Source organism: Rhea pennata, chromosome 4, assembly GCF_028389875.1.
Source record: "Rhea pennata isolate bPtePen1 chromosome 4, bPtePen1.pri, whole genome shotgun sequence".
In the NCBI taxonomy this organism is placed as follows: Eukaryota; Metazoa; Chordata; class Aves; order Rheiformes; family Rheidae; genus Rhea; species Rhea pennata.
This window is the reverse complement of record NC_084666.1, coordinates 76,313,492-76,329,648: the sequence shown is the minus strand read 5'-3', so window position 1 is coordinate 76,329,648 and position 16,157 is coordinate 76,313,492. Positions and strand designations below refer to the sequence as shown.

The 16,157-nt window shown below is 36.8% G+C and overlaps 1 protein-coding gene across 2 annotated transcripts in view; it reads left to right on the top strand.

Moving 5' to 3' along the window:
* WDFY3 (WD repeat and FYVE domain containing 3) overlaps positions 1 to 16,157 on the top strand; it is a 177,237-nt gene that overhangs the window by 108,913 nt on the left and 52,167 nt on the right. For both annotated transcript variants that reach the window (XM_062574355.1, XM_062574354.1), the window contains exons 20-29: positions 1,075 to 1,256; positions 2,376 to 2,607; positions 5,586 to 5,746; positions 6,406 to 6,517; positions 6,908 to 7,098; positions 9,157 to 9,309; positions 11,757 to 11,830; positions 11,929 to 12,090; positions 13,519 to 13,613; positions 15,389 to 15,509. In XM_062574355.1, coding sequence (XP_062430339.1) covers positions 1,075 to 1,256; positions 2,376 to 2,607; positions 5,586 to 5,746; positions 6,406 to 6,517; positions 6,908 to 7,098; positions 9,157 to 9,309; positions 11,757 to 11,830; positions 11,929 to 12,090; positions 13,519 to 13,613; positions 15,389 to 15,509 — 1,483 coding nt within the window. The remainder of the gene's footprint in view (positions 1 to 1,074; positions 1,257 to 2,375; positions 2,608 to 5,585; positions 5,747 to 6,405; positions 6,518 to 6,907; positions 7,099 to 9,156; positions 9,310 to 11,756; positions 11,831 to 11,928; positions 12,091 to 13,518; positions 13,614 to 15,388; positions 15,510 to 16,157) is intronic.

Genomic DNA, 16,157 nt, shown 5'->3' with positions numbered 1-16,157 from the left:
TCTTCTGAAAATTTGCAGGTTAGGACAAAGACTATTGAGCTATTCTGCAAAATACCCTCATTTCACTCTATCTTTTTTCTTCTTCTTCTTTTGGGGTTTATTAACTTAAATTAACATGGTGGCTTCCTTTCTCTGCTCATAAAAGTCTGAGAGGGCCGGTATTACAGTAAGTTTCTTACGAACTCTCACTGTTTCTTGACTTGGTAATTAGCCCATCTTCTGTTTATAATGATGGTCGTTTCATGGGGGGAAAAAAAATCAATCAAGATGGATTTTCTGATCTGTTGAACCAACTGTTTTTCCAAATACTAGTGAGTCAATACTGAAGTTGTTGACTGGAGTACAAATAGAGCTGGACCAAGTGTCCAGGTGTTAATTTATTTTGTAATCATCTGATTTAATGCAGGTACAAAAAAGTGTTAGTCTGCAGCGTAGAATTTCCTGCTGTTGACTGCATACTTCTACAGTATGAGAAAGATGAAAAATAGCTTTGCAGTTCTAGAGAGACATCTGTTATCTCTTGCTGACTACTTCTGTAGAGTTTCTTTTAAAAACGACAATATTTTTCGACTTACGTAGTGGCATTAGAAAGATGTAAGAAACTTCACTCAGCTAATTATTGCAGTTTTAAAAAGTTCAGTTAAAATTTCAATAAGAAGATCGGAGGAGAGAAGGAAAATGCAATCATCAAAACTTTAAAAGTATCCTGGGAATTTTATTAGAGAAGAATTAAGGCAAAACAAGACCAGGCTTTAATGTTAATAAAACTACATTTGCTTGAGTTATGTAAGGAAGTTCGATCTGTCAAACTGTGATACTATAATCTGAATACACTTTTAAAAAAAACCTCTAATTTCATTCTTTCGGTTTTTGTATTTGAAAGTTTTAAACAAAATATTTAAAACTATTTATATCACATTACTACTTTTTTTTTGTCACATTATTACATACGCTTCTAAAATTTTGGCCCTAATGTATCCCTTTAGAGTATGTTTCATGTCAAGTCTAATGATATAAGAATCTCATACTCATAACATCTTTACTTGCACCCACTGAGTGTTCCTTTCCTTTTAGTTGATGACTTCAGTGAAGAATCATCATTTTATGAAATTCTCCCTTGTTGTGCTCGTTTCCGCTGTGGTGACCTTATAGTGGAAGGCCAGTGGCATCACCTAGTTCTGGTCATGAGTAAAGGCATGCTAAAGAACAGTACAGCTGCACTCTACCTGGATGGACAGCTTGTTAACACTGTCAAGGTAAAATAAACCTTTAAATCCTCGCTTTTACTGTGGGAGTAATCGCTCTCTCTCTCTCTGTGCACATGCTCACACACTTTTTAATAAATATATATATGTATGTATATATATACACACACACACACATACATGTGTATATGTTTATATATTTATAAATGTATTTATATACACAAAACAAATATGCGTAAAGAAATATATATAAAATAAAAATACATTTATAGAAGGTGTATACAATAATTTATTTAGAAATGCATGAATATAATATAAATATAACAAGAGTATAAAGGTACTGTGTGTGTGAATATACATGCGTGCAAACACACATTGTGTGTGTGTATATATATATATATACACACACACACGCTTTTGTGTTTGTATGTTATATATATATGTATATAAAGTATATATATACATGCATATATGGCAAATATATATAAAAAAAATAAGAAAGAATGTTTCCTTTACATGCCAGCTGTGGTCTTGACTTGTGCTTGGGTGGCATCCTACATAAAGGTGCGGTACTACCTGCTTTAAGATATAAAACTTATCTGAATTCTTGTGAATTCAGTGCTTCATTCATTGTCCAGCTTCCAACATTTCTTACGAACAAGAGAAGACCCTTAAAAAGATGAGTCTTTTCTCGGTGCACAGCTCTGACCCAGCACTAGTTGAAAGAAGTCAACAAATACCATCTCATGCATGAGCAGTAGAAACAATGAAGGAGAGAGGGTATGAATGGTGCACTGAATGCTAAGCAGGTGTGGCATAGCTACACTGCTAAATAGATTATAATATTAACAAAAAGCTTTTTAAACAAAGGTGTTCCAAGATACAATATCACCTCATTCTTCAGAGTTTTTGAGCGCAGAGGTCATGTGTTCTCATCCTGTGTTATCATATGCAGCTTGATCCTTTGAAAGCCAATTAACTTGTGATTATACATTTCCTTCTGGATAATATTCCTCACTTTTGCTATATGGTGTTACAATACAATGTGTTACGTATCATTCAGAGCACCCCCTTGTTTGCAAACCACTTTCCTGAATTTTTAATATGTCTGCGCTCTCTTCACGATACTCGTGCTCTCTCAGTAACTTTACAGTATTTTCTTCCTTACAGCTTCACTACATTCACAGTAGTCCTAGTGGGTCTGGTTCTGCCAACCCACCTGTGGTCAGCACCGTTTATTCCTATATTGGCACGCCACCAGCCCAGCGCCAGCTCTCCTCCTTGGTGTGGCGTTTGGGGCCTACGCACTTCTTGGAGGAAGTTTTGCCTGCTGCAAGCGTTAGCACTATTTATGACCTGGGACCAAATTACGTTGGAAGTTTTCAAGCCGTGTACTTACCATGTAAGTAGTTGCAGCAAGCAACTTGGCACAGGTGTAGCTGAACCTTTTGTGTATCTATTTGCAAAAGAACTGAGAAATATGAAGATACCATAGAGGAGAGGAAAAGCTGATAATGTAAATAGCTCTATAGCAGCTATTGAAAATGGTGATATAAATCAGAATTATCATTTTAACATATTTTTGCTAGTTCTTGTCTTGAGGTGTGATAGAAGTGCTCGTATTCCTCATTTTGTTTTTAGTTTATTAAGAAACCCTTAAAATTTGTCTTTATTTGTACTCTATGTAATATCTACTGTAGAAAGGAAAATCGGAAAGTCTATTTAAGTTGCAGTTCCTAAATGTTATAGCAATCATACTTATTTACAGTTCTTGCAATTTATTCTGTACTTTAAACAGAGTTACCTTGAAATGCAATTGATTATAGTGCCTAAATAGGTCGCCTGAGAATAAAATTGAATAGGAGGGATTGCAGTGCAGCAAATACTCTTAAGCATTTGTTGCAAATAAACATGGGTAATGGTTCGATTACATTTTTTTCTTTTTAAACCTTCTTGTTTGAAATAGAAGAAGATGCATCTTGAAAGGATTGGAATGATCTTTGTTAGAGATGTGTTGCCGCAGCTCTGTCTTTGAACTGTTCAAACAATGGATTCTTCGTTAGCTCGGATAAGATGAGCTGTCATTAGGCAGGATACTTCTCTTCTGCAGCACCCTCCCTGTCTTTCTGTACAGTTAGATTCCATCCTCATTAATGTCAGCATACTGCCAGATGATGTTCATTACTTTATCTGGGTGTCAGAGAGCTGGCAAGTGAAAAATAATTCCTTTTTTAAAAAAGGTGGAAGATATCAAGTCTGCTTGTCCTTGTGGGTTTTGGGTTTTTTCCTTTTTTTTTTTTTTTTTTTTGGTCTTTTTTTTCTTATGAGGACTATAATACTTTCCAGTTTTTCCTGAGAGAAACCATTACCTCCTCAGGACAGGGGGCAGTGAGCGAAGAGTGAAACAAATGTACATGTAGGGAGCACGCAGAATCATGCCTTTCATACTAGATGTTTTTCTTAGAGCTGAGGCAGAAAAAAACACAAATGTAAATGATCAAGGCTGTGAAAGACTAAAGTATCATGAAAAACGGGTTAGTTCTCCTTGGATGTCTCGAGCCAGAAGCTTTAGGCCATTGAATTTTTTTCATGCACAGCTCTCCGTGACATACTTGCTCTTTTGACAGCTAGTCAAACTTAGCAAGCAACTCTAGGTTTGGGTATCTGCTAGTTAGCGGTAATTTCCCCTGGAAAGGACTTTGCCTCCTCCTGTCTCTATGTTATATCCTAAAGAAACTGTCTCTGCACAAAGATTTATTACAAAATTAGCCAAGTCAAATTCCATGAATGGATTTGTTAATTCACTTCTGAGAAGAAAAAATCCTCCTGCCTTTATGCTAAGACCATGCTCACCAGAAAGCCCGTGATAACTTATAGTAAGAATTCTTCATTTCCTAACATGTTGCGCTTTCCGAGTGTGGCAACGTATTAAACCTGTACAAGCTTTTTCCTTTCATTGTATTTCAGGAGTAGTGCACAACTAAAACAGAGGATGTGTTTCTAGTTGAGGCTGGGCTTCTGTTCATATAACGTGCACCATACCAAACCTTAAGGGATTTGACAGAGGTAGCCTCCCTACCCAAAAGGTTTGCTTTCCCTTAACATAATGATAGCTTGGGGGGATATTGGAGAGGAGAAGAGCCCTGCCATCCTCCACTGTTGCCCTTTCAGAGGGAACTGTAGCTGACTTGAATCATTTGCCAATGCAGTACTTCTTCCAAAAAGTTTATCTCTTTTTTTTTTTCAGTAAGCAAGGTGGCACTCTTCTGGTATTTTTTTTCTACATTTAAACCACAAAATGAAAAACTTGATATATTTTAGGTCTTCGAATACCCCTCAAAGACCAGTTAGTTCAGGGAAATGAGTTCCTTTATCCACTTGCTGGAATAGAAGAGTGTTCTTGGGGCATTCATGTGAGCAGGTGATTGAATGAGGATTTCATTTTTTGAAGAAATGTTGAGACATCAGAAATTCTCTGTCAAGTGAGACTTAAGCCCTCATTCAACACGTTAGTTAGACACCTAGTTTCTCATTTCAGTGTGAGGAACCTTGACACTTTTCTGCTTTCTAAATTCTTTGAATGTATTTCACCAGAGTTGCAGATAACCATTGACCTGGAAAGATGATGTGGAAGCAAATCTCCTTCCTAAGCTTTCAGGTGCTGAGCTTTGCACGCTTCCTCTGAGCATTGTAGGCGACTGTCTATCATGGCATTCACAGTGCTTCTTAAGAAGCACTTCGGGAGCAGTCGATGGAAAAAGTTATATTTGACTATGTGTCCTCTTCACTGAATGAGGACCAGAAGGCCCTGACATTCTTGCATCTCTTGTGCCATTTTTAAAGGTGGTTTTATTAGCAAGCCATTATGTAAAGCCTAGTGTATGTGTTACCACAGACCAAGATGCAAATGGACAATTACTTTTCTATTTATTGGCTATTCTGTTTGCCCTCCTTCAGATGAAAGGAGGGCAAGGGAACATCCTTCAGATGAAGGGAGGGAAGGGAACAGCCTCTTGCCTAAACACAAATTGAGAAATTTTTCTTGCAAAAATTCAGATGAGGAAGAACCACATCTTGTACTGCATGGCCAAGCCACAGGCTACTAGCTACTATTGAGGGTAAATAGAGTAGATCTTTTAAAAAGAGTGTGTCAAATGCTGCCTTGTAATTTTAATTAGTACTTTCATTGCGTAAGTTGTTTGCCATCAAGTTGTGCACGGGTAAGGTGAGCAAATACACAAAGGCAATATCAAATCTCAGCCATCTGTGAAAAGTCTCTTCCACTATTATTCTGCAGAATAATTTACTTAATATGTTACTCTTAAAACTGACCACTAAAACAGTACTACTTTTGAAATGAGCTTTTTTCGTTTCCTTAAGGCAAAGATTCTAAGTCGGAAGGAGTCAACTCGTCTCCAGTATCTTTGGTACCAGAAGAGAAGGTCTCTTTTGGTCTCTATGCACTCTCAGTTTCTTCGTTCACCGTGGCAAAAATAAGGAAAGTTTACAACAAGTTGGATAGTAAAGCCATTGCAAAACAGGTATGTTTGAAAATAAGTTTGTTAGTGTGTAATACTTGTTAGTGTGAAATTAGCCATTTAACATTCAAGAATTTCTTTCTTTTGTTCCTTTACCTATATTCAAGTGATTTTGCTCAAAGGAATGTTATGTTATAATAAGAATAAAGTGCTTAGTAGAAGTATTACCCATGATTATTTTCCTATTTTTTAAGTATTTGAGGGAGACTGTGCTCCTAGATTTTATTCCTATTTTTAAAATTAGTGAAAGGTGTATATTTTATCCCCTTTTGGAAGTATCTTGGCTGTTTAATGTAGATAACAGTTGTTAATTCTATAGAATAAGTTCAGATAATGTTGTTGAACAAAGCTGATCACTTAATCCTCTTTTCAGATTGAAAACCTGAATATTAATTTTACATTTTTTCTTCGAATTAATTATTTGTACAAAGGACTATCAGTTGTCTTTTTTTTCTTTAAGTTAGTTTGATTAATCAGTTTTAAACTTTGGAGACTGAAGATTCCTCTTTCTTCTAGAGGATGTTCTAATGACTTCTGGCATAATTTGTTTTTTTCTTATGTTTCTCATCCTTTATCATAGGAGAAAAATATGTAGGTTGTTATAGATATCTATATACCTTCCTGTCAGCCTCCCTTTTCCTTGTTTTCGTTGTTTTTTTCAGCTGGCAATTTCTTCTCATGAAAATGCCACACCTGTGAAATTGCTACATAACTCAGCAGGGCATCTGAATGGACCAGCACGCACTATTGGTGCAGCTTTGATAGGATATTTGGGTGAGTGTTGGATAATTAGTATCTGTGAGCATTGTTAATCAACCATATATAAGAACTGAGATCTAGAAGATAGGTTTGACAATGTACCACACACATAATAATCATGTACATAATCTATTTTGTGTTTATTGACGTACGATCTCTTTTTATTGATACAAGATAACTTGCTTTGGTTTAATGAGGACCAGTATAAAAATATACTTAACTGTTTCTCTTAACTCAGGAACTATTTTGCAATGCAGTATTTCCTTCTCCTGAGGTGATCATAATTCATCTAGTGATATTCTCTTAATAAACAAAACAATACCGGAATGCGGGTTACTTAGATTAAATGATTTTGAATAAGAAAGTATTGGTTTTCATTAGTTTATTTTCACTACCCATGCACAGGAGTCAGAACGTTTGTCCCCAAGCCTGTTGCCACTACACTGCAGTACATAGGTGGAGCTGCTGCTATTTTGGGGCTTGTAGCCATGGCATCAGATGTAGAAGGATTGTATGCAGCTGTGAAGGCGTTGGTCTGTGTGGTAAAGAGCAATCCACTAGCCAGTAAAGAAATGGAAAGAATCAGAGGTTATCAGGTAAGGCGGTGGGGGGGAAGATTGTCTTAAAACAGACCTAGTAGATTGAATTTCACTGTCTGTCCTTTTAACTCCCACGAGAATTGCTTTTCGTGTCATGGTAACCGAAATATCTGTTTTAAGTTTACTGTGCTCTTGGCTAAACGGCGTAAACACAGTGTTTAGGATGGCCTTTAAAAGAGAGAATGGAAAGTTTTTCTAATCAGTTGCACTCATTTAGTTGCGCTGCTGAAACTATCACTTCATTAATAGCAAGAAAGAGTGCTAACACAGTGCACAGATTCTTTTTCCATTAATGTTACTCCTGCAAGTGCAGGAGCTTCTGTCTCAGTTGTCTGCCAGCAATAGAAGAGGATATGGACATCTGAAGGGAAACAAGCAAGTAGGCTGCTGTAACCATTATTTTGAGGAGTCTGGTCTTTATAGTCAGTGATGCTGTTCACTTTCAGGTTTAAGTCCTTGCTTTCCTTGTGCCCAAAGAAGAATTACATAATAAGTTATACAAAATGATCAGCTGACTGAACTGTGAAAAGATCCTTCTGTGACCAGTGAATTTTATATTCCCATTAAGACAGCTTTACTGAAACTTAAAAATTCAGTCTGTGGTTTGGGCAGCATATTTACAGGCCATTTTATGCTGCCTGCTAGTATATTTTTGCAAAAAACTTTTATCCTATGCAACCTGTACCAGATATTGGCATTTGTTGACCAGCAGATCTAGACAGCATCTTCCTTGCTCTATAAGCATCATCTTTTCTACCTCAGCAAACAACATGGTTTAGGAGAGAGTCCCCAAATCTGCCTTTCTTTATTAAAGTTTCAGAGAAAATGGTGAAGTTCAGAGCTTGGAAGAGTTTCTGGCAGAAGACAAGAGATAGCCATTGTAAATCTGCCAATTTGTTCTTTCCCGACCCAGGTTACAACAACTTAGAGCAGAAATGAGGACACACAGAATGGCATCCACGGTCATGCCTAGGGTAATACAGAGTAGTGAGGATCTGAATTTTGTTCTGTTTTGCTTTTCTAGAGGATAAGTCAATGGGACAGAAGTAAAAGGGAATGTGAGGGGTAGAAGAGTATGTGCAGGGATGCCATAATGGTTTGGAGGGTATCTTGGGGTTCCCAAGAGTTGGGAATTAATTGGGCTTGGGTTATCAAGAACAGACAGACTGGAAGGGATGTAGATTAGGTAGTGAGGACTATTAGCAACGAAAGCCTCAGATACCATCTTTATTGTTGTGTGGTGTAAAATAGTTACAGCAGTTCCAGAGTTAAAGTTCCTAAAAACTGGCTGTTGTGAAAGATGGAATTTTTTGCCTGCAGTGAGTTTATTTTGACTGTGATGGACAAGAACGATCGTCTTCACAAACCATGAACAAACCACGTTTAATCACTTAAGACACCTTACTGCCATGTCCTAAAAGACTAGCCAGAGATCTGTGGCAGTCGAGCCTTTTCAGATTTATGTAGTGATGGATACTTCTCTTCACTTGCATGCGCAGCCCTAAAGGGGCACAGACAAGTCTATTTAAGTCTGCCGTATCCACACTTGTTGTCCGGGAGCAGAGCTGTGTGGGAAGGGGTTGTATGCTGTCTTAAACTGTGAGTAACTGCAAGGGGGCTGAGAATCTTAGGTGTGTGTACCTAGGGCTGGATGACAGGGGACAGGTGATAGTAATGCAGATGAACAGCTTCAGTCTCTTCAAGCCTTTGGTAACCTTTGGTGTATTCATCTTGAGTGTTGTTTTTTAATCTGAAAGCAGGTTTGTGTATGAATAGTCAAGGGCTGGATGCTGCCTGCAATGTAGAACGGAAGGTCTTTTATGAGCTGGAGGGTATCCTTCCAGCCCTGTGTGTAGCCTTTTTCTAATCAGTCTTAATGCCATTTTCAAGCTTTTTCATCAAAAGTATCAAGTTTCAGAGGCACTTTATGGGTCTTCTCAAAAATTAGCTGGTGTTTTAAGGAACATAGACATTTCATCCATGCTTTATTTTGCTTAGATAACGTTGGCTGCGTTTTCATAGGCTACTAATTTCTTATTTGTTTACTTGTTCAAGTTACTGGCAATGCTGTTAAAGAAGAAACGTTCCCTTCTGAACAGTCACATCCTCCATCTGACCTTTTCCTTGGTGGGAACTGTCGATAGTGGGCACGAGACCTCCATTATCCCAAATTCTACTGCCTTCCAGGATCTACTCTGTGATTTTGAAGTATGTAAAGCTGCGCAAAAAGCTGCTGATATTGAGCAGTGAATGATTCAGTTCCTAATGACCTACCCTAAATATTGAATGACAAGAAATTATGTTGTTATCCTGAGAACATAGTATTTTTTATATATGATACAGTAAAGTAGCTTGGCACAAAGGTTGTTGATATCTTTTCCTGCTGCAATGACTTTTATAACTGTAGAAATAATTAATAGATACCAAAGATGTACCTGCTTCTTGTTTAGAAGATAGGTTTTGTAGTTTTCTCTTCCACCCAAGTGTTCTATTGCAATAAATATATTGGGGCACAAAAGATGGGCTGAAAATGGCAGTAGGAGAAGAACTTTCAATGCAGCGAGTTGGAATAATTTAACCATGCATCGCCTGCAAAGTTAGTAGTAAGGCAGTTAAAATTCTGCTTGCATAACCTATGAAAAATGGAATAGGGATAGATATGAAATAGGAAAGAAGGTTGTCATTGAAGGAAAGTAGAGAAAATCGGAATTGCATGCTTTTATAATAGAGCCTGAAAAGCAGTGTTATATAATGTGTAGAACTGATTGTGTCCTGTTTGTCCCTTTTGTATTATCCGTGTCTAACACGGACTGAATAAAACTATTCTGGTTCTCATGTGATTTTTATAAAAAAAATCCAGCTACCACATACTGACTTAACAGCGTATGTTCATCTGTTTCAAATTACTTTAAGACAGGGAATTACCCATTTTCTGGTTTTAGATGTCCATTTGGGTAGTTAAAATAATTCCTGGACACTGTATTTAATGGTCCTGTATACAAAAAGACTGCTGGCACTTAATATAGCCGTTCTTTTAACAAAAGCACATGGCCTTGTTAACTTCTTTCTTTGAGAGCTTAAAGGTAATTAAAACACCTACCCCCACCCCTCAAAAATTGACAAGCTAAATAATACACTGCAATTACGGCACAAAGAAACTGAAAGTGAAAAGAGGTGGCTCTGTCTAGTAAAGAAGGAATTTGTTACCCAACTCAATTTGCTCTTTTTGATATATAATACTGAAACTAGGAATAAAATATTGAAATAGTCTGTGCTATGTCTAAATGTTAATTTCTCAGTATAATAAAGCTAGTTGTTGTTTCTTTAACAAAAATTTTTTATTTTAATAATACTGACTTTGTGTTCACAAAATTAAGCATAGACCTGATGGAAGTTACCACCTCTATATGAGGTAATATTTGTGGTGTAGCGGTCTTAAGCTAGATGAACTGTGGAGCAAAGAGAAGGGTGTTAATCACAGCCACAACTCCTCTCACAGACAGCAAGATCTTCACCAAGTCATGAATACTTTGTTGAAGATTCCTCTTTTCCCCATAAAGGAACCAGCTGAGAAATTTCATCAAGCTTATGTATTCAGTCAGACAGCTATTAGCATATGAAAGATCCAACTTTATGTTGTTTAGTTCAGGTCTTTTTTTTTTCCTGAAGGTAGAGAACAACTGGAGAATGAATAAGCTTAAGGTACTAAAAATAAATGAAACTAATGGGTTTGTGCGTCATTAAGAAGAAAGTTTCAAAAAGCCTTAGAAAGTCATTCTTTCTGGATTGTTTTTTAGAAGTATCTCTTCAGAAATCAGTGACCCAAACATTTCTTTTACATTAGATAACTTAGATGTTCTTATTCTTATGCTGAACAGGGAAAATGAAAGATTTGTTCTGATCATTTCAGATTAGAAGATTAGAAGAGAAGCAAAAGCAAAAAAATTTTTGTTTAAGCCTTTTTTATGCCCCAGAGCTCAAATATTCAGTATGCTTTGTTCAATAGCAAGTCAGTTTTAATATTTTCAGCTAGAACTTTGAACTTTCTGGCTTTTGTATGTCTTATTGCTTCTATTGATTGAACAGTTGATTTACTGTAGGGGATCTAAATCATTTAAAACTCTGTACAGGAAATGCTGCGTAAAGATAAAAACAATTATCTTTGAAGACCTTGAGTTCAATCTTGGCAGAAAGTATTCAGTTAATTTACAAATAGAAAATCTTCACTTCAGCCAAATAAGCTTGATTCAGCATCTCATTTCAACACTTTAAACCCCAGTAACTCCTTTGAAATCAGTGGTATTTAAACACTTATCTTTATATTAAAAAAAAAAAAAGTCTAGATAGTGCAGAACTTGTTTTTCAATTACTCTTAAGTTATCTGCTTGATATGCTTACAGAGAATCTTTGGTACCACTATGTGTTTCTTGAGTCTCTACATGCATATTTACTGTTTATCTGAAACCGAAGAACAAACAACTGAGAACCTTTAAAACGAGCTTTGAGCGCAGCAGACAGGCGAATAGTTAGTAATGTAGATGAACTGTTTCAACCTCTTCAAGCCTTTGGTTACCTCTGGCATATTAATCTTGAGTGTCGTCTTTTAGTCTGAAAGTGGATTTGTGTGTAGAACACACCATTGTTCTGTGTTTCAGGTCTGGCTTCATGCGCCCTATGAGCTTCATCTGTCGCTATTTGAGCACTTCATTGAACTTCTCACAGAGTCCAGGTACGCGTTGATGCTGACTTAGTAATGAAACCTAGAGAATAAGGTAATATGTAGAGGATGCTCCACATTTAAGTTGCCTCGTCTGTTTATTCTTTCAGTGAAGCAGCGAAGAACGCCAAATTAATGAGAGAATTCCAGCTCATCCCAAGACTACTCTTGACTCTTCGAGATATGTCTCTGTCCCAACCCACTATTGCTGCAATTAGTAATGTGCTGAGCTTTTTGCTTCAAGGCTTCCCTAGCAGCTATGACTTGCTCAGGTAGCCCACATTTCTGTTAATGCTGGCTTTTGTATTTTTAGTTACGTTGATGATATTGCATAAGAATACTTAGGATAATCCTCTTGTGGAATGATTAACATGAAAGACCCATGTATTGAATTTCTTTCTGTAATAAATAACTGAGCTAGACACAGTCAATAATCGTATTAATGCCTAGATTTGCATATTAAATTCAGTTTACATCTAAACAGGTATGACTGGTTAGTCATACCATGGTTGGTAAACTGGCTTAGTGCTTTCCAGGCAAGTAGCAATGGGGCTGTATTCCAGCCTCACTGCTTATGTGAAACACTGAGCACTTCTCTGAAATACCATTGAACATTCTGCTTAAAATTGAGTGTAATGATACATCCTGTTAAAATGCAGCTTTGATTTCTCTTGCCCAAAAGATTTATTTCAAGAACTCTTCTAAATAAATGCTATGTAGAAAAATATTTAAGGCTGTCAAATATAGTACTGTTAATTATGACTGATGTGAGTTGCAGTTGTTAATATAACTTCCATAAGCAGGAATATTTGAAATGCTTTTAAATGAGTTAACTTCCTTGATAATTGAATCTTTTCTTCTCCTACTTCATTATAATGGAAATGGGTAGAGTTTTTCATTGCTTAGGTGTTATTTTTGTATGAGCAGGCATGTGTTTAGCTTCTCACTTTCAGTACAATTAAAGGTATCAGAAGCATCAAACCAAACTTCTTACCTGTCTTTGTTTTAATTATACAGGACAAAAATTATTCAAGAAAAAATAGTATAGATTTTATGCTTAATTTATTGTGGGGAGAAAGAAGCGTAGCATGCTTATCCGAGTGTTGCGAGGTACCTTTGTTTTCTCCTTCCTGGAAAAAAAAAGTAAAAATAGTGGATAACTTTGGAAAAGATAGATTAGCTGGGGACCTTTCAGGTTAGTTCCAGAAGGAATGGGCAATGTATTTCCTCTCTTTTCTTTGTGCAGCACATCATTGTCCTGTTTTTGAAGACCATGGCCTTGTAGTAGTAGCATCTCAAACTATAGGCATAAATTTTATATCAGATTACAGTAATGTTGTCAATATTTTTGATGTTGTGTTTGTTCAGGTGTGATGCGTTTGGGAATAATATTTTTTCTTCCTTTAACTTCTGGTGTTCCTTTTACTAGGACTTGGAGGTATCTCCCAGTTCCCTTCTTGAATCTTAGCATGTTAAGGATCCCTTACTTGCAGACTTGTGTGCTAACAGTCCAGTTCATACGTTAATTTGTTTTTTGTCTAGTAACTTTACTTGGAGGCCATTTCCCTTGGTCTTCAGCCGTGAGAAAGCTGACATTTTAGGTACCTGCCTCTCCTTAGTCATATATTAAAAGTGAATTATTGATAGGTGAGAGTGCATCTGTCACATCAATGCATGATGTTTTTTCTGTATCTGTCAAGGTTTGGACAGTTCATCTCTTCCACTTTACCTACATTTGCAGTCTGTGAGAAGTTTGTAGTCATGGAAATAAACAATGAAGAAAAACTTGACAGTGGTAAGTGACTGCATGACTTTGGAGCAGGAGAAGTGAAGTAATTTGTGATACCTCCTGTGCTTAAGCGCTTGAAGTGAATAAGCAGTATTGCTAGCAATATTCTAGTTTTGTTATAACCTTGCTCTGGGTTGGGTATGGTACTTCAGTTTTCAATATTGCATGCTAAGCAGTGCAAAAGTAACCTTCTCTTGTTTGTTTTCCTTTATTTAACACTGCGTGTTTTGTTCCACTTCTTCCACTCTCTCCTTGAACTCAGATTGTGTGTCTCTGCTTTATGGAGGGGAAAAAAAGAAAAAAGATGGATGGTGAGGCACATCTGCCCTCCAGGTGTGGAGGAATTGAAGGAATTAACTAGTCTAGCCTGTTTGTTTTTTTCTTTTTTTTTTCTTTTTTTTTTTTTTGTCTGAAAAGTTGTTTCTTAGCTGTCCTTCAAGAATACTTAAATTTAAGTATTTAGAGAACATTTTTACCCTCGTTTTCTGAAGAAAAAAGTTTATGCAATTTTGTTCTTTATTCTTCAGTCTTACCTAATGATAGATTTTTAGCCCACTAGTGGATTTCAACCAAATAACTAGGATTGGGTGCCAAAAGGCACTGTGTTTCTACATGTCTTGTGAATATACTGGTAGCCTGGGACAGGAGTGAAAAGGAAAAAAAATGTGAATGAGCTTCAGTTAGCACTTTTACTCCAGTCTTCTAAAGATCAAGGTTTAGGCAGTCTGTTCATTCATCATTATCCCTATTGCTTTCTGAACACTTAGCTAATTATAGTCTCAAAGATGATTAAATTCCAGCTCTCTTAGTGCAAAACAGTGAGTAGGTGTTGGGGAGAGATCCAGATTGGTGTTCCCAGTAAGGACAAGGCGAAACTCGGTCACCGCATGCTCTTTGGGCAGCAGCTGCAAGCCGGCCGTGTGTTCCTCCAGACTAACCACAACCTGTTCTGCTTTTTTGGCTCCCTGAGCCATTGGAGGAACACGGGAAGAAATTCAGGTTGTGGTAGGAATGGAGAGGGAAGTTTGGGGCAAAGGACCCAAGATTTTTAGTTTACTGAGCTTCCGGAGTTTTGCTGTATTTTTGCCATAGAAGATGCCTTGTTTTTCTGTCTGTGACTTCAGTCCAGGACTCTGGGCCAGAATGCATCTATTTAGCTTTTGCAAATCTCCTCTCAAGTCAATAAGAATTCACAGAACAACTGTAAAGTGACCCTTGCAACACATGTGTTAGCCTGTTACTTTCTTTGCAGTTTTCTAGTAAATGTGCTTTTCAGCTGATGTTGAGATTGGAGAATCTGTGTGAAACGTGGAAGAAAATTTATTTCCTTTTCTTTCTTACATGGGAATGGGATTGGGAGATGTTGGTTTTGTTTCTTGGGTTTTGTCTCCAGATTGCATAATATAGAATGTTTCTCCAAGTACAGTGTATTTTGTTTTTATGGCTCTGCCTTCCAGAAGTGACTGGCTTAGACTGCCTTCCTTTTAGATTGTTGTCTGAGAAGCTGTGATTTTCTTCTGCCCGTGCTTCAAACTGACCAAATGCTGTGTGATGAATTGGGGCACCGAGCCTAAGCTAGCAGTGCGTTCTTCAGCACAGTATACAACATCAAGCGTAGCCGCATGCCTATACCTTAGTATGGTTTTCTGCTGACTCGATTGGGAGCCTACTGTGTTTTCTTATGTATAGAATTTATGAATAGCCTTTGAAACATCCAAGTCCTAAAAGCCTAATTTTACTTTTTTTTTTTTTTTTTTTTTTTTAACTTATGCTTTATTTAGGAACAGAGGATGATTTTGGAGGGCTTGTGTCTGCTAATCTTATTCTACTGCGGAACAGGCTATTGGATATCCTTCTGAAACTTTTGTATACATCTAAAGAAAAGACAACTGTTAATTTGCAGTAAGTTAAAAAAATGAAAAACAAAAACAAAACCTTCAGATATGATTTTTAATTTGAAGGGGGAGAATTATACTGGCCCAGCTTTATTTGCTAGCTATATTATGTAACTGCATAGGAACTCTTGAACCTATTTACACAGGTATTGCTGAAATAGCTTTGGGTATGCCAAGAGAAATCAAGTGCATGATACCTCAGCTTTATACTCCCAGCTGTGGTAGCAAATAGTATGGAGGAGATACAGGTATAAGTAATACATATTTTTGATCTATTGCATTAATTGTTTTTGTTTCAAATCTTTCCGAAACAGCTAGACAAGTTTAACAGCATAGTAGCAGAATTAGTGGTAACTTATGTTTCAAGTTAGGAACAACATAAGTAAATAACAGCATATGCTTTACAAGAGAGGAACATATATTTTAGATTTGGGAGATTTATTTCTGTCAGTTTTCAAAACTTCGAGGGACAGAGAGAGGACCATGAGTGAGAAGGAGGCAATGAGAAGTTTAGATGTCTGGCTACTTTGATTTTTATTTTTTTTTTCATTTTGAGAGCTGGATTTGGAATGTTCTACTTTTCTCCCATACTTCTTTGTAATCTTTTATCATAATTTCATACGTAGAGAAAATACTATGTGTCAGAAAGTAAGCT